This window comes from Neomonachus schauinslandi, chromosome 7, assembly GCF_002201575.2.
Source record: "Neomonachus schauinslandi chromosome 7, ASM220157v2, whole genome shotgun sequence".
Taxonomy (NCBI): domain Eukaryota; kingdom Metazoa; phylum Chordata; class Mammalia; order Carnivora; family Phocidae; genus Neomonachus; species Neomonachus schauinslandi.
Genome location: NC_058409.1, coordinates 120,519,355 through 120,542,046, shown reverse-complemented (window position 1 = coordinate 120,542,046; position 22,692 = coordinate 120,519,355). Strand labels below are relative to the sequence as shown.

At 44.6% G+C, this 22,692-nt stretch overlaps 1 protein-coding gene across 4 annotated transcripts in view; it reads left to right on the top strand.

Moving 5' to 3' along the window:
* Nucleotides 1–5,296: 5,296 nt before the first annotated feature.
* The window catches only part of OSMR (oncostatin M receptor), a 49,031-nt gene continuing 31,635 nt past the window's right edge, over nt 5,297–22,692 (top strand). For 2 of the 4 annotated variants that reach the window (XM_044917167.1, XM_044917165.1), the window contains exons 1-2: nt 14,401–14,445; nt 18,176–18,261. In XM_044917167.1, the coding sequence (XP_044773102.1) occupies nt 14,414–14,445; nt 18,176–18,261 (118 nt within the window). In that variant the 5' untranslated portion in view covers nt 14,401–14,413. Of the gene's footprint in view, nt 5,395–14,400; nt 14,446–18,175; nt 18,262–22,692 lie in introns of those variants that run through there. The other 2 variants (XM_044917166.1, XM_021700536.1) reach the window with 2 other exon arrangements.

Genomic DNA, 22,692 nt, shown 5'->3' with positions numbered 1-22,692 from the left:
GGTGGTTACCAAACACTGCCAAACATGTAATTTTAGATATTTGTAGTAGTTGAACAAACAGAATCGTGATTATATTTCACAATTCACATAACTGATTTCTATACCCATACCCAGATCTATAGCTAGTGTCCCTGACAGTTACGGAGCTGTTTTTCTTCCAAGAAGTTGGATAGGGTAGGGGTACATCCCACTCGTGCCTTTCTATAATAGTTCCACAGATGAGACCTTCTGGTGGTTGACGGATGATGAGGGAGGATAGATCAAGGATCATTTCCTAGGTCTTTTGATTAGGTGTCTAAATTAAAGTCTGGGCCATTCACTTAATATAAAAGAATCACATGGGGGAAAGTGAAGTGTTTGAACTTGGACATATTGATTTTGATGTACAAATAAGGTAGCCTGGAATTCAGATGAAATAACTGCAATCAAAGGAAGATTCGGGGTCATCAGTGCACAAGTGATCACTGAATTCAGGAGCATGGATATGTTCATCCAGGAGACTGTGGATTCAGAGAAGAATATCAAGGATGGAGCCCTGGACACAGCAACGTCTAACGGAGAACAAGAAGGCCAAGAAGGTGATGGGGAAGAAAGTCAGGGAAAGGGGTTAGTGGCAAGAGTTGTGCTACTGAATTCAAAAGGAAGAGAGAACAGTGGGCAGGAGGGTCAAATGGAGCAGAATGAATATGCATTTTCCCAACATAATCTTGTGAATGCTAAACAAGGAAAGGTATTTCCCCTCTTAGCTTAATGCCTCTGATATCTTTGTCTTTTTCATTTCAGCTATTTTCGGGCTAATTTTTAAAACTAACCTTCAGAATATGTATGTCATGCATGCTTATGTATCAGTTTGCTAGGGCTGCTATAATAAATTACCACAAATTTGGTGGCTTAAAAAATTTTGTTCTCTCATAGTTCTAGAGCCCAGAAGTCTGAAGTCAAGGTGTTGGCAGGGTGAACTCCTTCTTATTGAGTAAGGAAAGGGTTAAGTACAGGCAGGGCGAGACAGGAGGCCCCTGACTAGGCTCTGAAACTATTCCTGGCTGGCAGAGAGGCTAAGATAGAGTGGAACAAGAGATAAGTGAACAGGGGCGCCTGGGTGGCTCAGTTTGTTACACATCTGCCTTTGGCTCATGTCATGATCTTGCAGGGTGGGGTGTCTTGGATGGAGCCCCGCATTGGACTCCCTGCTCAGCGGGGAGCCTGCTTCTGCCTCTCCCCCTACTCATGTGCTTTCTCTCTCTGTCAAATTAATAAATAAAATCTTTAAAAAATATATCTTAAAAAGAGAGAGAGAGAGATAACAAACTAGACCAGCTGGCTCTGGATGTTAGCGGGGTTTTTTTGTTTGTTTGTTGGCAACTACATTGTAACCACAGAAAATGACCAGACCTCAAAGAAAAAGTAAGCCATTAGGGATGCTATCTATAGTCTTTGCTCAAAGCAAGACGGCACAAGAATCTCAAGGCCACAGGTTCCTGGTCAGTTCTCAATAAAAGACTGTCAGTAAAAGCCCACAGTGGCAACACATTCGGGACCCCTCTCACTCTAGAGAGCTTTTTTCCTTTCCTTTCTATTCTCACCTTCACTTAGTAAAAGTTCACTGCACTTCACTCTTTCGTGTCCGTGAGATTCATTCTTCGACTCCAACGAGAACCCTGTGATCCTGCAACATTAGGGGCTCAGAGGGAGAATCTGTTCTGCACCTTGCTCCTGGCTTCTGTGGGTGGCCAGCAATTCTTGGCATTCTTTGGCTTGAGGCAGGATAACTCCAATCTCTGCCTCAGTATTCAGACAACATTCTTCCTGGGTGTGTGCGTCCAAATTTCCCTCTTCCTATAAAGACAGCAGCCATTGGATTAATATAGTAGGACCTCATCTTAACTTGATCAAATCTACAAACATATTTCCAAATAGGGTCATATTCTGAGGTTCTGGCTCGGCATGAAATTTTGGAGGACATTATTCAACCGAGTAGAATCACAAACTTACAGGTGCTATAGCTACTAGACTTTAGAAAGAGGGATAAATTTAAGCTATTAGAATGGCACACAAAATAAAGAAATTGTATGTGGGCACCTGTTGGAGGAGGTCATTGAGAGGACATGACCTCCCATTGACCTATGAATTGGACCTGGGGAAGCAGAGGTTCCTCACCACCTTCTCTGTCCTTGGAATGTATGTTCTGCCCACAGTGGAACCACTGCAAGGACACTACCTTAACAGAATAATGTGTTATTGAGACCATCTGGACTCTACGCTGACCCAGGTAAGGCTTCTACATAAACTCTCAAGATTCTGGCTGGCAGGGGCAGAGATCTATTCATCTTGCAGCTGCCCAAGACAAGCCTTGTATGTGAGCTCCCTTGCTTATTAAACCTGACCCGTACCAATCTGGAGTGGTCTGCCTCTTTCTTTGGTCTTTCCTTCCCTCCCAGCATGGGGTCAGTTTTGAAAGTCACAGCAGGCGTTCCCAAGGTTGGAACCAACAGCATGGAATTTTTTGTAACTTAGTTTCCTTCCGTTGTAGTAGGAGCTCAAAGTAAGTTAAGACTCACTTTGTAAAAATTCTTCACACTCAATATTTTTTAATTTGGCATCACATCTGCTCTGAGACACATCCCCCAGAAATGTTTCTATAAAGAAGAAATTAAAAATTTTTTTTCACTCACTAAAACATAGAATCAGAAAGCTTTTCCAACCCTTTGGGATCTGGCCTGGTAGTTTCCATAGCCGAGCAGATGGCTAAACTAATGGACACTTTAAAACTCTGGAAGTAATGAGGTGTGGCAAAGGACCATACGTTTCTTTAGACAAAAGTACCTTCTCTTCATTTTCACCAAATATTTACACTGTACCATGGTCTTTGTGGCACCATTAGGTAGTAAATGTATCGAGGCCTAAAACAAAATTCTCTCCCTGGGGTGACACTGGAAGGAGGAAAACTGCACAACCCAGAAGTAACATTTGGGCTGATTCTGACATATTTTGAGCCATTCGGTCAATTCAAGAAGTGATTCTAAGATAGGATGTGATTCACGAGCAATCCTTCTTAATCACTCCTGGGTTCCTTCCCCTCCTACAGTGCTTGGCTTTCATGATACTGTCCAGGGTCCCCAAACGAGACCAGAACAGGTCTAGCAAAGCTCCATGAATAATCCTCCAAACTATCAGGCATCCCAGTCCTCCAGACACCAGAACACCACCCTCTCTTCTCTGGCCCCTATCTGTCCTCCACTCTCCTAGGAGTTTCCCACCTGAAATCTGAAACTGGCCAGTACTTGGAGGGCAGGGAGCGACCTAAGAGAGACACTGGCCACTCCAGGGTGGTAGGTGCAGTTTAATAAGCAAAGGGAACTTAGGGAGGAGGCTCATCTTCAGTGCCAACAAGGTGAGCGCATCCCTGCATCCCTCTGCCAAACCTTACAAGTTGATGCAGAGGCCTGAACTAGGCTTGCTCAGGTATACCCTGTAGGTGTTCTCAACCCTAGGACACTACCTCAAGGCTACGACCGTGGAGCAGCCCCTGGGAGCCCAACGGGCAAGCAGAACCCACTTTCCAAGGACAGGGGAAGGGGTGAGGAGCCTCAGATTGTCCAGGTGCAGCTCAAGGGTCAACTGGAGGTCATGTCTTTTCCATGACTTCCCCCAACAGAGCAGTATTAGGATGGTCTCCATTCCAGCTCAAGTCCACAGGGCCCTCCATAGTCCAACACGTAATTATAAAGAGGCGCCAATACGTATTTCAAAGGCTCTGTATTTGAAATACGAGTTTCAAAGACTGGATGGCATTTTTTGAGAGGAAAGGCAAGTAGTAGCCTACATGACTCTTTTGTGAAACAAATGCTTTAGGACTGTTGCTACAGATGAAACTGTCAGACAGAAGCGTTTCTAGATAGGAGCGAGAACCAGGGTCTTAGAACTGTTCAAACACCTTTTAACTGCTCTGGCTGCCTAATGGACACACAGTCCGAAGTTTGGCAGGAGCGCTTGTCTCCTGCCCGAAGATTTTCTGCCAGGGAGCCCAGGGTTCTGTCTCTCGCTTGGGATAACAAGTGGCCGCGCGCGGTCACCGCAGCTCCTGGGTCCCTCGGCTGCCCTCAGCGTCCCGCCGCCTCGGGGCCCGCTAGCCCTGGCAGGAGAGGCTGGCGCGCGATGCCTCCCTCGGCCCCGCAGAGACTTCGGTTCCACTTTTCCTTTCCAGCCTCTCCCACTTCCTTTCCCACCGCTCCCCGCCCGTCCGACCGCCAAGCCCGGGGCCGCACCTCCGCGGGGTGTCGTCCGCCTCCCGCAAGGTTCCAGCCGCTTCCCCCCGGGGACTCAAAGGGGGAGAATTCCTGTGGGTCCCAGGAGTGCCAAGAGTGCGCAGCAGGACGGGAAATTGCAAAAGTCCTCAGCCCTCTGCCCTCCCCCGCGGTTTTCCCGTAATGCCCGCCCCTCGGCGCTCGCCCCGCAGCTGATTCATAGCCTGGGCGCGGGGCCGCCCCTGCACGTCCACACCGGCGTCCGCACCCGCGGCCCCGCGCCGCCCAGGACCCGGCCCGGCCCGCGGAGCCCTCCGCCCGCCCGCGCGGGGTGAGTACCCCGCCGCCCGCCCACCCTCTTCCGCGCCCCGCGGCAGCCTTCCCCGCCACCCGCCAGCTTTTCCCCGCGCGCGGCCCCGGCGCAGCGCCCGGAGGGATCCCACAGCTCTGTAGCCCCTTCCCGGTGTCTGCCCGGCCGGACGCGGCGCGGCGCACGGCCGCCCGCCTGCCCTGCCCGGCGCCGCCTCTGCTCCGCGTTTGCTTTGGCTCGCGGTTCGACCTGCTCCGGGACGGTATTCGGAGGGGTCCCCGCCTCTGGCCGGCCGACCCGCCCGGCGAGTAACACTAAAAGAGTTAATTCTTTCCAGAGCGCACGCTGCCGGGCCCGCCGCGGCATTTGTACCCGGCGGGAAGTTCACGGTCCCGTCGCTTCTTTCTCAGTAGTCGGGGATGTTTATTGAGTTAAAATTCCCAAGTAACCCACTTTTGCCTCTCTCCCAGCACATCGCCACGGGAGTTAATTGTCCCCAACCACCCCCGCGCCCCCTGAACGCCCCCCTAACATTGCCTCCGCTGCGCGCTGTCCGTGATGTCCTTCCTTCCCGTCTGTTTACACCTGGAAGTGGGCGGCGCTCACACCCGGGTGCAGCCTGGAGATCCCGGTGGCGCGGTGCTGCGGGCAGGCACCTAGTCTCCTCTGCCACGAGAATGGAAGGAGCACCGAGCTGGCCTGTTGAGCAGCGGGAGACTTGGAAATGCAAGCGCCCCACCCCTCACCCGCATAGAGCGGTTCAGGAACTTTCCAAGACCGGAGAGCGGGCCGCGGTGATTCCGAAAACGCCGCGTGGCCCAGGGCTTTGCCCCTGACACCGTGAGTCTTTTCTTGATACTCCTGGGCCTGTCCTTCCTCAGCCCGTCCGTGCCTGCCCGCATGCATCCTGCCTGCCTGCCCCGTGGTGGGAAGCGCGCGTTTGGGTGCCACTGAGCAAGGCCACTTGGTAACCAACAGGCTGGAAGACACTCTGTGAATAAGCTTATGCTCCAACTCAAGAGGAGTAAATGTGGGGGTCACTGTAGAGGATGCGATCGGAGTGAGTGTGGTATATTTGATTTGAGCTGGAAGGAAAGAAGCTTGGGGTATTATGCCCGAGTCTAACGCTGACTTTGGGACTGGGCTGGAGTTACTCCTCTGGTCAGCCTTGCGCCGAATAATGATGGTTCACACTTAGCTGTGGCCCAGGTGCTGTTCTAAGTACTTTACACATGCCAGCTCACATAAGCTTCACCAGTGAGGTAGGTAGTAGTTTTGTCATTCTCCTTTTATCAGTGAGGATACAGGGCCTAGAGAAGTTCAGTAACTTGTCTGTGGTCACACAGCAAACAGGTGAGAGTCAGGAATTGGCTCAGGCTTCTGCTTATAAGCACTATGCTGTGCCTTCCAACTCTAGGACCCTCTTTGGAGTGGTCCTGGAAGTGGTGCTCCATTACTGCCCTCCTTTGTCTCTCTCCTGGGCTGCTTTAAACTGCACTCAGACACCCTTGGGACTGAAGGGCCCCAGAGTGAGCTGCGCCTCAGAATCTATCTTTTTAAAGCACTGGACTCCCACTTACCTATCTAGAATCTTCAGGTCATGCTCAGTTTGTGTCTGCCCTGGTGGCATTCAGAAGTATTAGAAGCCAATAGTGGCGAGCTCACCACTTGATATTTGATTGCTGGACAAAGTTAATTCGCAGCTGTAACTTGCCTCCTGGTGACTTACATCTTTGTCGCAGTTCTGCCTCTTGTTGTCCCAGCAAATGTGTCTGAGCGTTTTTGTATCAAAGGCCAGCTTGACAGTGTCCAACAGGACTCATGCCACGTGGGGGAAAATACTTTCTTACACACTGGGTCTCTTCCTTCTAGCCCTTTCTTTAACCTGAAAGACCAGGAGCACCTACACAGGTAGTGCGTGGAGGTGTACCAGACTCTCTGATGTTCCTTGTAACCCTTTTGTCCTGAAAAAGGAACCAAGTCAGGAAAACGACGATGGTTTTGAAAGAGAGATCAGTGGTAATATGCTTCCATAAGAGGAAGGACTATGTTTTCCTTGTGGGAACTGGGCTGGGGCATTGTTGGCTCCCTTAGAAGGAAATCCGAGCGAGTGTCCTCTTGCTCACTTACAGGAACAGTGAGACCTGGCCCTCCTTTCCCTGGAGAGGGAAGCTCTCCTTGATTTCAAAAAAAAAAGTGAAATGGGGAAAAATAAAACACATACAATATTGTGAGAAATATGCCTCCCTCCAAGCAGGCTTCTTCGTAGTTACATAAGGTGAGCGTTTCTTCCCCAGCAGCTGTCATTGGCTTCACAGCCTTCCTCCCCTTCTCATTTTAGTTCTCCAGTTGGCGCCGGAGCAACGCAGGGTTGGGGTGCCTAAAACCCCGCGTGTAACTTTGGTCTCCCCCAAAACTTAACTACTAGTAATCTACTGCTGACCAGAGCCTTACTGATAACACAAACAGTTGATGAACACATTTTGTATGTTATATGTATGATATACTCTGTGTTTACAATGAAGTAAGCTAGAGAGAATGAGAGATGTTATTAAGAACATCATAAGGAAGAGAAAAGACACTTACAGTTCCATATTGCATTTATTGAAAAAAATCCGTGTATAAGTGGACCTGTGCAGTTTAAACCCACGTTGTTCAAGGGTCAAGCGTACTGGTTTTTCAGCATTTATTTATTCCAGGTTGTCCGAATTTCATTTTTATGTTTTAAAAATAATACAAATAATAACTGAATATGTTCTCATTCAGAAAAATAGAGAAGCATATAGAATGAAGTGTAGAACTACCATGGTCACTCCTACTCCCACTCAGAAGAGGAAAGATGAAGTTTGGTAAATAGCATTCTGAGATTTTATTTTGTTTTCTATGCATTTGCATAATAATGTATTCATACATATATCTTAATATATATAAATGAGATCTTACTATACATTGTGCAGCTTACTTTTTCATTTTCCAAGTCTTAGAGATTTTCCCATGTCAGTACAAACCCTTTTGTTAAAGGCTACATGTTATTCTAAATTAGAAATATAATTTATCCATTTTTTTCCCTTATTGGACATTTGGATGGTTTAAAATTAGTCAGCATTGGCAACAGGACTTCAGGAAAGACTGTGCATTCATCTTTGTGTGTCGGCCTGAGTATTTCTGTGAAATAGAGTTCTAGGGTCAAAGGGTTGGTCCATTTTTCCACTTGAATCCTTCAAATCATAACACTGCCCCACCCCAGTCCTAATTTAAAATCAGTGCATGAGAATCTGTTTCTGTCATCCTTCCCATCAGCCATTATCTTTTTTGTTTATTTAAATTTTCAAATCTGGTAAATGAGTGAAACCCAATATGGCATTTTAATTTGCATTTTGCTGATTACTACTGCAATTTAATGTCTCTTAATGTTTATGGGTCATGCGTGTCTTCTGTGAATTACCTGTTCCTGTCTTTTGCTCGTCTTTCTATTGAGTTGCTTTTTCTGATTCCTGTTTATTGCAGAAGCTCTGTACCTATTCAGGATCTTAATCCTTTGTCTGTTGTAGATGATTTAAATATTTCTTCTAGTATGATGTTCTTTTTTTTTCCCACCAGTTTTTTTTGTGGTAAAATACATAATATAAAATTTGCCATTTTAATCATTTTTAAGTATACAGGTCAGTGTTTTAAATACACTCATAGTATTGTGCACCCATTGCCAACATTCGTCTCTAGAACTCTTTCCATCTTGTAAAACTGACACTCTGTGCCCATGCAACATAACTCCCCATTCCCCCCGGGCCCCAGCCCCTGGCAGCTGGCATTGTACTTTCTGTCTCTCTGAATTTGACTACCCCAGGTGCCTCCTGAATGGATGAATCATATAGCACGTTTCGTTTTGTGACTGACTTATTTCACTTAGCAAAATGTCCTCAAGACCATCCATGTTGTAGCTGGTGTCAGAACTTTTTTCCTTTTTAAAAATGAATAATATTCCATTGTATGCATATACCACATTTTGCTTATCCATTCATAATGCTTTTGTTTTAAACTATCTTTTGCTTCACAGACGTTTTAAATATTTGTGTAATCAACTCTGCAATCTTATGATTTTTTTACAAGATTTTATTTATTTATTTTTACTTTAGAGAGAGAGAGCTCGAGCGAGCAGTGGGAGGGACAGAGAGGGAGGGAGAGTATCTCAAGTCAGACGCTGCGCTGAGCTCAGAGCCCTCCACGGGGCTCAATCTTATGACCCTGAGATCATGACCTGAGCCAAAACCAAGGGTTGGTCGCTTAACTGATGAGCCACCCAGGTGCCCTGCAATCTTATGATTTTTGTGCTTCATCTGGCTTAGGGAGATCTTTTGCACCTAAAAATTATTTTGAAAATTATCTTATTTTCGTCTAATACTTTTATTGTTTTGATGTGTACGGTTAGCTCTTTACAGTACCAGATTTTTGTATGAAGTAAAAGGTAAGGATGTAACTTAATTTCTTTCTAAAGTTTTAGGCAGTTCACCCAACACCATTTCTTTAAGTATCCGTCTTTTTTCCAACTCACTTGAAATTCTGTTTTTATAGTAAAATAAATTCCTATTCATACAAGAGTCTATTTCAGGACTCTGTTCGGTTCCATTGATCTGTTTTGTCTCTTCTTAGCCCAGTACCACCCTGTGTTAAATGCTACAGCTTTGTTTTTATATCTAGTCATATATATTTGTTTTTTTTTCCAAAAAATTCTTTTAGAAATGATTCTCGTACATTTTCTCTTTTGTATAAGCTTTACAAATTGTTTGTCAAATTTTGAAAAATCCTGTTGGAATTTTTGTTAGGATTTCTTGGGTTTATTTTATTTTATTTTATTTTTAAGATTTTATTTATTTATTTGACAGAGAGAGACAGCAAGAGAAGGAACACAAGCAGGGGGAGTGGGAGAGGGAGAAGCAGGCTTCCTGCGGAGTAGGGAGCCTAATGCGGGGCTCGATCCCAGGACCCCGGGATCATGACCTGAGCTGAAGGCAGACACTTAACGACTGAGCCACCCAGGTGCCCCAGGATTTCTTGGGTTTATAATTGTCAAAAATTCTTTGTGCCTTAAAGTCCATTGTGGTATGAGCTCCAAGGATGGAGGAAGCAGTGTGAGATAGAAAAGTGCTGTGCTTTGGGGAATGACTCACCTGGTTTCAAGTTCTGGATTAACTATGTCAACCTATGTCAAAGTCACTTTTAAACTTCTTAGCCTTCATTTCCTCATCTATGTGCATTCTGTAATAATAGAATTCTATATATTAGAATTCTATATATTAGAAATTCTATAATAATAGAATTTCTTCCGTAAGACTCTTGTGAGGACTCAATTAACAAATTCATGTAAATTGCATCGCAAAGTCCCCAGCAGGGAGTTAGCATCCAATTTGTGCCAGCTAGGATCATTTTCATATTTATTTTCATATCTGACTATGGCCTCTGCAGTACACCTCATCATAGAAGGAATTGGTAGATCTTTCCTTTATGTATCAATAGTATCCTAGGAGAAAAAAATATGTAATAGATATCAAATACAGTAGTGCTTCTCAAACTTCAGTGAGCCTATGAAATCACCTATGGATCTTGTTTAAATGCAGATTTTTGTTCAGTAGATCAAAGGTGTGATCTCAGATTTTGCATTTCTAGCAATCTCTTGGGTGATGTCTTCATCCACACTTTGAGTGTCTATAGTCTTTCTCTGGTATTTAAATCATGCTGCTAGTGATACCACTTCCTGTTGGATTAAATGTGGTTGACAGGACTTGTAAAGTGCTTTCTTTTAATATTACATGCTAAAGAACTAAATTATAGTTGTGTTGTTTCCTCTCCTCTCCTCTTTCCTCTCCTCCTCCTCCTCCTCCTTCTCTTCAGACGAAAGAGGGTTAGTGAGAGCACTAAAAATGGTACCAAAGTTCTAGTCTTAGATCTGAAATCACTGAGGCAACTAACTATCTGGATTATTTAAAACTTGTTTTAAGATGAAGCCAGCCACATAAAATCTATCCAGTTGGAGTATAAAATCTAAAGCCGACTAAAAGAAAAGCCATAATTTCAAGTGTCTTACCAAATAGAAAAATGTAAGGCATAAGGAACACTTGGGAAAAGGTAAGATAAGAAGAACCCTTAGAAAACGTGGAATCCGGTCCCACTGTGTGAGAACACAGTGTGTGCCAACTCTTGAGAAGTGGTAAATGAGCAGAAGTTGTGCCGTCATGAGTAAATGTTTCACACCTCATGTGATCTCTTGCTCACCTCTTTCTACTCCCAGGCTTCCCAATGGGGGACTTTGAACAAGGTAGCTTCACATACCTTAGTACGCTGGTCTATCAGAAGGGAATGGCAGTATGTTTTTCTACCCAGGACATTGATTACTTTCTGTATTTGAAAATGCTTTTTGGGGGGGGGGGATTAGCAGAGGGAGAGGGAAAGGGAGGGAATCTTAAGCAGGCTCCACACCTAGTGCAGAGCCTGACTGGGACTCAATCTCATGACCCTGAGATCATGACATGAGCCAAAACCAAGAGTTGGATACTTAACTAATGGAGCCACCCAGAGCCCCTGAAAATGCAGTTTTCAAGTGCCTGTATTCTCTCAGGACCTGAGAGATCACATTTTTGTACAGACACACATGACGTGCTCATAGGCTGATCCAGTACCTAAAAAATTCCACCCATTTTTTAGGCCTGTTGGACAGCTTTGGGTTGGATTTGAATCACAAAATACTGTCAGCTAGTTTAGCCCTGTTGGGGTATATGGTTCAAATATGAAAATAATGGAATTGCAACTACTTGCATTCATAAATGTATGTAAAACACACACATGTTTTAAAGAACTCTATATGTTGCAGAATTACATAACATGAGAGAGTTAACTATAATTTCCCTCATCCTGCTCACCTCCTTTATCCCATCCCAGCTCTACATTTATAAGAGTTTGTAGTTGGGTGTGTCTTTTGGGGCCAGTTTGGATCCTTGAAGTAGAAGACAGCAAGGCAGAAATAGATATGCAAGAGATTTGGGGAGAAAGCCCTGGGGAAGGATGAACGGACAAGGGAGCGGGAGGAGGCAAACCCAATGCAGGGTGACAGGGAAGAGGGAAGACTGGGAAAGAAGAGCTTCCATCTGCAATGCAGTTCTGAGAATGTTTTGCCCAAGCCAATGGGGAGACTTCAATCAAATGGTGCCTATTAGAGGAGTCTCATATTGGGCAGAAAAGGTTTGGTTTGATCTTTGGCTGGGAGCAGCCTGCAGGGACCATGGGCTCGGGTGTGGATGTGCAGTGGAAGCTGTCAGGCAGCTACGTTCCTGCAGCAGATCCTTCTAAAGAGAGTACTAAGTGGCACGGTTGCACAGTTCTCAGTTGCACGGTTGCACACTTCTCTCCCAGAGGTGTTTGTGTGCATATGCTGTTCTGCAACTTGCTTTTTCACTCCGTATTTTTTGGATATTCTTCCACAGCAGCCCATAGATGTGTTTCATCCTTTTGACCGTCTCATAGTTTTCCTTTGTGGAAATGCACCATAATTAAATTTTCAGATTCTTTTTCAAGATATTTGGATTGTTTTCATTTTCCCTAAATATTAATAATACTACAATGAATATTCTTTAAAATACATAATTTTTGTGTATGGACACACATATATGAGCGTATTTTCTATAGGACAAAATTCCAGAAGTAGGATTTCTGGATCAAAGGGAATGCACCCTGAAATTTTAATAGGTATTGCCAAATGATCTTGATAAAGTCGTGCTTTTTGACCTTGATAAAGTTGTGCTTTTCGACCATCAGTGAGTAACAATGCTTGCTTCTTCAAACTCTTATCAGTGCTAGGCGATAAAACGTTTTTAGGCTTTGCCAGTTGGACACCACATAGACACACATGCAGACATACAAACTACTATTATAATTTACATTTATTTAATTATTAGTGATATTGTCTAGTTTTTCCTTATTCCCTTCTGGTTACTGATATTTCCTTTTTTGTGAATTACATATTCATATCATCTGCCGGGTTTTCTATGGGGTTGCTTATCTGTTTTTGATTGATTTCTAATTTCTAAGAGCTCTTTGTATTTTAGGGGATAGTAACCCTTTGCCATAAGTATTGAAACTATTGTTCCCAGTTTCTTTTTGGGCCAATTATAGCACTAAAATTTTTGCAATGTTCATTTAATCGTTGTATGATCTTTATTGCTTCTAGGTTTCATATCATGCTAAAACAGATTATACAAATATTCTAGTAATTTTAATGATCCTTTTACTTGTATTTATACCTTTGTTCATCTGGAATTTATTTTGTTGAGGGGAGTTGGGCAATAGCAATAATGATAAAAATTAACAATAATTGGATTTTCTAGGTATAGGTTCTCATAATCTCATTTAATCCTCATGCCAGTCCTATGAGGTAGGTTCTTTATTCTCATTTTACAGGAAAAGAAACTGAAGCCTAAGTGGGTAAAGTGCCTTGTCCATGTTGATAAGATTATTAAGTGCCAGAGTAGTGATTTGACCCTCAGCAGTCTTTTTTTTTTTTTTTAAAGATTTTATTTATTTATTTGAGAGAGAGAGAATGAGAGACAGAGAGCATGAGAGGGAGGAGGGTCAGAGGGAGAAGCAGACTCCCTGCCGAGCAGGGAGCCCGATGCGGGACTCGATCCCGGGACTCCAGGATCATGACCTGAGCCGAAGGCAGTTGCTTAACCAACTGAACCACCCAGGTGCCCTGACCCTCAGCAGTCTTAACATCAGAGCCCGGGGAACTTGACTATTATGGCTTCCTTTTCCCACAAATGTCCAGGTTATTGTTCCAGGGAATAATCTGTCTCTTCTCCAGTGATTTAAAATATTATTTTTTTAAAGATTTTATTTATTTATTTGACAGAGAGAGACATTGCGAGAGAGGGAACACAAGCAGGGGGAGTGGAAAAAGGAGAAGCAGGCTTCCCGCGGAACAGGGAGCCCGATGTGGGGCTCCATTCCAGGACCCTGGGATCATGACCTAAGTCGAAGGCAGATGCTTAACGACTGAGCCACCCAGGTGCCCCATATTATTGTTAGCATATACTAAATTCCTACATATTCTTTGGGTCCAGAATATTCCTCAGATCGAGGTTTTCTCTTCCTTTCTTGGTTTCCCTGACCACTGAGAGACTCAGCTTAAATGCTAGCTGGAGTCACAAGGTCCGGGAATCTTTAACTGAATACTGCTTAAGAAAAAGAAAGTGAGCTGTGCATAAGCCAATTCAGCCCCAGAAATAAGGGCTGACCTTACAAAACTGGTAGAAGCACTTACCCGGGTAGTTTTAGACAGAGGGGGAGGTGTGCTTGAACCTTCCTTTAGGAGGAAGGGGGTGGTGGATTGGAGTGAAGCCCAACAGGTGGTCCATCCCAGCTATAATGGCAGGAAGGGCCCCCAAAGACAAATAGTAGTGCTCATAAAAAACAAATAAAAATAGATGGATCTGGGAAATGTGGGGAACATGCAGACCTTTGTACTGCCACACAGAAGTCTCACACAGGGAGCACACACCCCAGCACACGTCCCCGGATGAACAGCTTCTTTCTTTAAGCTAGTATTTGCATATGATGTCATGAGGCACCTAGCCAATTCTGCAATGTCTGGCAACACACCCACGTTCTTGGGAAGCAAATGACTGGTCATGTTGCTTCTCAAGGGGGTTATTTATGGTGAGGAAACTTCCCAGGAATAAATATTTTAGGAGTGACAGAACGAGAAGTGCTAGTGAAGAAGGGCAGGCTTATACCCGTGGCAAAGGTTGTCTTTGGTCGTGCGTGTGGTGTTTGCACCGAGGGACATTCGACTGTGTCTTCGTTTTGCGCAGAGATGAGATTTGAATGGGAAGTTCTACAAAATGAGTGGGTAATTTTTCTTTTCTCGCCTCCCTTTTTCTCCCCAGAGAAGACATGTCAATGAAACACTATGAATTAGGCAGTATTTGGCAACAGAAAAAGTGGAAGGGGCTGAAAAGGAATCTATTTAATAAAATAAAATTGAAAGCGAAGAAGAAAGAATGTGAGAAAATTTGGTACAAATTTTTATTCATTTACGAGATACTTAACTGGGTAGCAACTACGTGCTGGGACGGTGATGGACAGTGGGGACTGAGATCCAGGCCTGTCCTCAAGCAGCTCGTCGTCCGGTTGGGAATGATGGAGATCTGAAAAATAGAAATAAAGAACCGAGTTGGGCTTAGGACTGGGAAGTGTGGGCGAGGCGGGAAGGTAGTTTTGCCTTTCTGAATCCTGCCACGTCATCCTCCCCTGCCTTCTTTTTCCTACTGGACCGCGGAAGTGGCGATGCTCGTCAGGGACAGCTGTGGAGAGAGAGCCTGACGACAGAGGGAGAGGGCGCGGTGGCCGAGCTGTGGAGGAAGAGCGGCCCCCGCTTGGAGCCCCTAAGTTCCCTGGGAGACCGGGCCGAAGGAGCTCACAGCGCCTCGGGCACTCCAGGTGCTGTAGGAAAGCCTAGCCTGGTCCCGAATGTCATGGATTTGCAGAGCGGGGCGCAGTCTCGGGCGCGGACCCCGCGCATCTATCTGCGCTGCCTCTCCAGGCCATCATCCGGTCCCCGCGGCTTGTTTTTTTTTTTTTTTTTTTTAAGATTTTATTTATTTATTTGAGAGAGTGAGAGCATGGTGGGGCGGAGGGTCAGAGGGAGAAGCCGACTCCCTGCTGAGCAGGGAGCCCGATGCAGGACTCGATCCCGGGACCCTGGGATCATGACCTGAGCTGAAGGCAGATGCTTAACTAACTGAGCCCCCCAGGCGCCCTGTGTTGCCTGCGGTTTAAAGGCTCTGTGTATGCAGCCAGGATGATTTAAACCCCTCCCAGGACCCCTCCCAGGGACTCCCAAGTGTGTCCGGCTCGCTAGCTCCCTTGGACATCAAATCAGTATCGCAAATTGAGCTTGCTGCAAACAGTCTAGCCCTCGCTAGAGCCCACGACGTCTGTTCTTCTACTTTCCTATGAAGGGTAATTTCCATTCTGCCAAGGGCTCAGGCCATTTTGGGGGCCATCCGTGATGGCTTCGTCTGTCACCCCCTGTCACGTCCTGCCGGCTCTGTCAGATCTCTCCTGAATTCCACCACTGTTCCCACTTCCAGTGCCATCACCTCCTTGCCCCCTGCAACACCAGTTCCTGTTGTTCCTTGAATAAGCCCCGCACTCTCCCGCTTTGCCTCGGGGCCTTGGCACAACTTGCTCCCTCACCCCCAGGTCCTTCATTGTGCTAGTGGGGAGCTCACCAGCAAAGAGCTGGTACCCTCGGAATAGGGCGCAGGGTAACGAGAGGCCCATTTACAGGGGAGGGGAGGAGGGGGTCCACACGGGCCGTGCGGTCAGTCTCCTGGGCCTTGGAAGCAGCTGGTTCAGAGCCCTTGGTGGCTGTGTTCTTCCCAAAGCATCAGGCTCGGGGTCATCAGGAGAACTGTTCATGCAGCATTTCCCAAAGGCTGACACGCGTGTCTCCAGAACGTTCTTCCAGCTGCTGACTCATTCTGAAGCTAACCTCCTCAGATTCACAACCTGCTGAGTGGGAGGAGGTGGGGAAGGTTGGGACTTCCAGACAAGACTGTCCCGATGCTTCTCAGGGACTCTCCTGTGATCCCCAGACCATAGAAACAAGTCCTTTGTAAAGACTCCTATTTTTCGATTTTGTTACGTGACAACTTTTATTCTTTAATTTCTGGTTACCCTTAATTCATAGGTGCCTTCTAACTTGTAGTTTTAAGTTTCTCTGTCCCTATACATTTGTTTAAAGTTTGCGACATGTGAGATTTACTTAAACTCCAAAATTTGAAAAACATTTTAAGTAGCCCTTTCCTACAGAGAACACGAGGCCCCCTACATCACTCCCCAAGTCATCTGCTTTTCAATTTACAGGATGAGATTTCCTTACAGAGAGGCACCTTGCGCTCCTCAAGATAAGTCGGTGTTAGGATAGGATCCTGTACCCACAGACTAGGATTGGAAGGACGGGTCACTTGCACGCTGAGAGTCACCCCCTTCATGTTGGCATTTCCTTTGCCTTGCCTTTGGTTCTGAGCAGAAACGATTTTCTCTTGAATTCATTTTCTCCCTGGCTTCGATATTTCGTTGTAATAGAAGCCTATCTGAAGTTGTAAGTAGAGATTTTAGAGAGGTATGAGGGGCCTGTTTGGCAAAAATGGAAGTAGTGGAAAGCAGGCTTAAAGGGCTATGAGTAAAAGGTCATTTGCAGACTTTTGCTTCTGCTGGCAATTGGGCCCGGGTGTAAGCAGATTTGACTACCGCAGGATAATTTAATGGCTGGGTGTATTCTTTTTCTGTCTTCACTGTTGTTCCCAGTTAGTGGTGGGCAGTGAAAAGGGATGATCTGGTTCACTGAATTTCTGGCTTTTGATGAAGTCCGAGTGGCCAGACAGAGGCAAAATGGACTCTGAATGGTTTCATTGCCTGTCAATGGGATGAGTCAGACTTTGAAGTAGAAAAGTGAAACTCAGGGCTTCCCTTGACTAACATACTTAGTATTAAATTAAGAACGAATTAGCCTCCTTGAGGTCATCTAGGTTCACTCTTTGTGCTCTCAGATTGTCCTGTGGTCAAAAAACCCGATGAATCAGTGAAGCTCTTTGACCTGCCGTTTACAACCCTCCTCTAAAGTGAGGAAAACCGGAAATTATCTTGAACAATGAAACACTGCCTATCTCTTTAGGTGGAATGTGCTGGGTTTTCCTCGGGGAAATTTTAATGAGGGAGACAGGGAAGAGTGAGGGTGACTCCTCTATAAGTAATTCATTCAGATTTAGCTCTTCTGAGACCATGGTCCACTTTTTTTTTTTTTAAAGATTTTATTTATTTATTTGAGAGAGAGAATGAGAGAGAGAGACCACATGAGAGGGGGGAGGGTCAGAGGGAGAAGCAGACCCCCCACCGAGCAGGGAGCCCGATGCGGGACTCGATCCCGGGACTCCAGGATCATGACCTGAGCCGAAAGCAGTCGCTTAACCAACTGAGCCACCCAGGCGCCCGACCATGGTCCACTTTTTTATGTTTCACTTCTGTTTCTTTGCTTTATCTTTCTTTACCAACCTTCGCTTGGTTTGAAGAAATTGGTGGGCCACTTCTCTGTTGCCCCACGGCCTCCGCGGCACGCAGCAGTGGGCATTCATGGCTCCCACATCTGGTATTGGGCGCTCTTGGCCGGCTGCTGGCTGACCTAGGCTGCCCCCAGGGGGGCAGCCATGGTGACTCAGTGCTGCCTCCCCTGTTGCTCCTTTTCCTCCTGGAGGGTAGCCCAGAAATGCTCTTTTCATGCCAAAGGTGGAAACACAAAGGAGCAAGCAGGATTATACAGGGTCCTTTGAGGCCTAGGCTCCAAGTGGGTACACCATGGCTTCTGCCTCTGCAAGTCACCTGGAGCAGGGAGATATACTCTTAGTTTGGGAGGCAGGGGGGACTCCAAACTCACATGACAAAAGGCATGAATGGAAGAAGGAGAGAAGAATGGGAGCCCTTAATACCATTGTCTACCACAATGGGGTCAAAGACACCTGCTCAGAGCTAAAATTAAATGAAATGTTCCTTCTGTGTAATTTATCTTTTTCAGAAATCCAGAACCTATGGCTCTCTTTTCAGTCTTTCAGACAACATTCCTCTTGGCATTGCTGTCCTTGAGAACTTACCAGAGTGAAGGTGAGTAGTGGGAAGAACAGTAAAGAAAAAAAATCACACAGAGGAAAAAAAAACAAGGTGATTGGTGCTTTGGGAGGAAAGTTGCACAAGTCTTTGCTTTGGAAATTACTTGGAATTGGTGAGTAGCAATGGCTTCCTTAGTTTTGACTTCTTGATAGCTCATTGTAATAAAGCCACACCTTAGCTCTCATTTCCTGGCCAGTGCCCTGGTCATCAGGGCACCCGTGAGTGGATCTAATCCTGCAGAACTTCGTGGTAGATATGTTGTGAGTGGCCATCTCCAGAGGAGGTCGGTCTGCATCTTGCTGTGTAGGGTTGAGGAATACCAGACCAGAGTTGGCCACTAGGTTTGAACAAGTTGTGATGTCCTTCAGCGACATTCATTGAGAAGCGATTTGCTCTAAGACAATATGCCAAGTACTGAAATGCTGTTTATGGAAAAAAGAAATAGTATTTGTCACTTAGCTACTCTCCCAGTGAGGGTATTTTTCAATAAGTCATCTTTGTAAATAGTGTCAATAAGAACACTTGTAAAATGTTTATAATGACTTTGTGTATTACTTTGAACCAGTTTGAAGGTACTCAGGCTGGAGTCTATTGGTTTATAAAGTTTGTGTTGCTCTCACCTGTGTTTAACAAAGCTTTACATTTTCCTCATTCTGTGTTGATTCTTTGCTGTACTTCCTTTGTAACAGAGAGTGTGGGCATATGCTCTCATAATTCTTCTCACAATTGCTTTCCATGGATTCATGAAAGTGATGTTTACAAGAAATACCCATAGAATTTTTCTGCTCCCCTTAAAACTCTGTGAAAAGATACTTGGAAATAAAAAGGAGATTTTGTTCTGTTAATAGCTCAGTTCTCTGCCTGGTGTTCTTTAAGTCTGGGTCTGTTTCTTTTAGGTTCCGGGCACATGAGATGATGCTACTTTTTGGCTTCTTAAAATTTGTAGTTTGTTGATAACCTTCCATAATCTGGAGCTGAAAGATGGGAATTAGGACTTCTCATCTGTAGTATGTGTACCCCCCACCCTATCTATCTTACTTGCTAAACGTGACCCAGCTGGGCTGAGGGGGTGGTCCGTACCATAGGAAGGTTAGGTCCAGCTAGAGCCCCTGATTCTCAGACCCATTCCCCCAGCTCCAGGCTCTCCAGAAGATCCTAGGCATTACTGCCAAGCTTTTAGCACAGCTCACTTCCCTAGTAAAGTCTCATTATCTGACCCAATGACGATTGATTGACTGTGTACCTTCTACGTACAATACACTCTGTTCTCAGAAGTTCCAGTGAAGAATGTACCCATTCAGCTTCTTTTATTTAGATCAGACATTACCTTCTTCTCTCTCTACCAGTCTTTGTTTTTGCTTCCAGTTTTCTCAGCTAAGCATGGCTGCTTTGCCAAGTAATCCTGTCTTTGTCCTCACACCACTTGGATCTCTTGTCTCAGTGTTTGCTGTATCTGCCAAATACCTGCTAAACCTCCCCTCAAAAGAGTGGGCCCCTCCCCTGATGACCCAGCCAGGCTCAGGGCTGAGACTCAGATTCAGATGTCCTGGCTTCTCCCGACCAATGAGACAGAGTCCAGACTCACTTTCAGTTAGCACTGGGCTCATAACTGCTTTCGTCAGAGATCATGACTATAGCATTTGGTTGTGTTTTCTTCCGTTTTCTTGTGTAAGTACATGCAGACCAAGACAGAGATGTAAATAGGCAGATTCTTTTATAGAAGTGGAAGTATACTATATATACTGGGAATATTTATACTGTATATGTACCTATTAAACTATGTATAGTTTAAAGTATGTATGTTGTATATAGTGTAAATATATATACTGGGAAATCATACCATAATATGTAAATATAAAACTATATGCAGGTGAAGTATGCATATTTTAGTATGTATACTTTAATATATACTTTTTAAAACAATACAACATATGGCGAAGGTTTTTACCTTTGATCTCAAATGTTCTTTTAGAAATAACCTTCTATTTAATGGCTGTGTGATGTCCCAACTTATAAATGAACTGCGGTTTATTTTTTTAAGTAGTGTTGGGGCCCGACAGAGAGCCTGGGTGAGGAAAGTGGGAAGAGAGTCTGTGATTAAACCCCGGGCTGTCTGATCACCCACTCCTCCCTATAAAAAGAGAGCTGGGCCAGGGCCAAGAACCCGGGGTTCTGGTCTGGTTGTGTGCACTTGGGAAAGTCACTTCCTTTTTTTTAAACTCCATTTCCTCATCTGAAAACTGATGGGGTTGGACTTAAGAATCTGTGAGGTCCCTTAATCTCTCTGACTTTACCTTGACATTTCTCACTATTTCCCAAGGAAGTCCTCAAAGGAAGTCCTTTGCTTTTGACCAAATTATTTCTGAGTGATGTCTCTCCCAACTACCTGAGTCACTCAACACTCGCTGATAGCATACGTCAATATAGAATTCCTCTTTTACCTAAAGCATCACACGGTAGCTTTCCCGAGCTTCCAGAAATAAAGTCGATTCTGGTAGTTGACTCATTCATTTAGCAAGCAGTCACTGGGTGTCTACACTGTGACAGGTGTGTTATTGGACTTGGTTTCACCCTTGTTTAGCTCACAGTCCTCCGGGAGACAAACCCAGACCAGGCTATTACAACACGCTGTGATCAGTGCTCAAACAGAGCTTAGAAAAGCAGCCCTGGGGAGAAGAGAATGCAAAGGATGAGGAGAGATGTTAGTGAGCTATTGCTTGTCGTGTTCTTGAGAACTTGTGGAGATCCTGGGTCCGTGTAATTTGAGGTCAACATCTGCTGTGGGGAAGTGGTTGTGCCAAGTGCTGGGGACAAGAGTCCTTTCAAAGTTGTCTCTGCCTCAGCCTCTGCCCTCCAGGAAGTTTTTCATCTAGAGTGTGAGACCGACAGCATCAAATTACTATCTAGACAAAATGGAATGAGGGCAAGGAGAGCCGGGATGATTTTGCAGGCACTTGGCCTTCTCTATGCTATTGGTTCTTATTAGTTATTAAAAACATTTCCTCCTATTCCATAAAGGATCTGCTCTTTCATTTCCCTAAATCTCCTTTTAGTTAACTTTACATTTCCCTAAACCTCCTTTAGTTAATTTACATCTTAGGCTTGGAAGACTCACCCAAACCTCCTGACTGGTTTAAGGAGAGGATGAATAATGGCTATTGTCTTTAACCAAGGAGTTGAGAAATTTTATTCACAAAGGAGAAGAAAAATCTCTAACCAAATAATAATAGAAAGTGACTACCATGTTTTGGGCTTTGAGTGTTCAGAAATTCCAACTTCATTTAACTTTGTATGAATGGTGTCTGATAAATGATTCACTCTGCCAAAGCGCATTAAGAATCAGAATGCCAAAAAAAAAACGAAACAAAGAACAAAAAAAACAGGACTCAGTATGCCAATTGATTAAGTTTCAGTGGGAAATAAAACTGGAAAAATAACTGGTCCTCAGCCTTTTGGTGCAAATTGACCCCGAAAACTAAATTATGCATTTTGAAGTATCATCACAGTGGAGTGCACCAGGTATCTTAGAAGACTATTTCTTATAAAATCTAGCATATCATAGGGTTCTGAAAGTAATGCATTGTTTCTGAAGAACATTTACAAAATACAGAAAAGTATAAGAAAAGTATAAAAGTATAAAAAAGTATTTTAAAAAGTATAAAAAAACTCAGCCTCGCCATCCAGAAATAATGAGTAGTAACATTATAGTTTTACTTCCCTTTATAGCTTTCTTAAAAATAACCTAAGTACTTTAAAAAATATAAAATGGAATGCACAGTCTAGTGTGGTTTTTTTTTTTTTAAAGATTTTTTATTTGAGAGAGAGAATGAGGTAGAGAGAGAGAGCATGAGACGGGGGAGGGTCAGAGGGAGAAGCAGACTCCCTGCTGAGCAGGGAGCCCGATGCAGGACTCGATCCCGGGACTCCAGGATCATGACCTGAGCCGAAGGCAGTCGCTTAACCAACTGAGCCACCCAGGCGCCCCTGTTTTTTTTTTTTTTTAAGTGTATGGAAAACGTCGAGAAAAACATGTGATTTAAACTGGGCAATGGAGAGAGAATGAGTTGGTAGGATGATGGGTTCTCAATTTCTGTATCATTTGAACATTTTGATCATGATCACGTATATGTAAAAAAAATTTTTATTGAGGGGAAATTCACATAACATAAAATTAATCATTTTATGATTAAAATGAACAAATCAGTGACATTTGGTACATTCAGAATATGCAACCAGCACTTCTGTGTACTTCCAAAGCATTTTTATCACCCCAAAAGGAAACCCTGTAATCATGAAGCACTTCCTCCCAATTGTTCCTCTCCTCAGCCCCCAGCAATCACCAATTTTCTTTATCCCTCTATGGATTTACCTATTCTGAGCCCCTGTGTCTCTCCAGCTGGGGTCCTTCCTTGAGCTAAGAACATC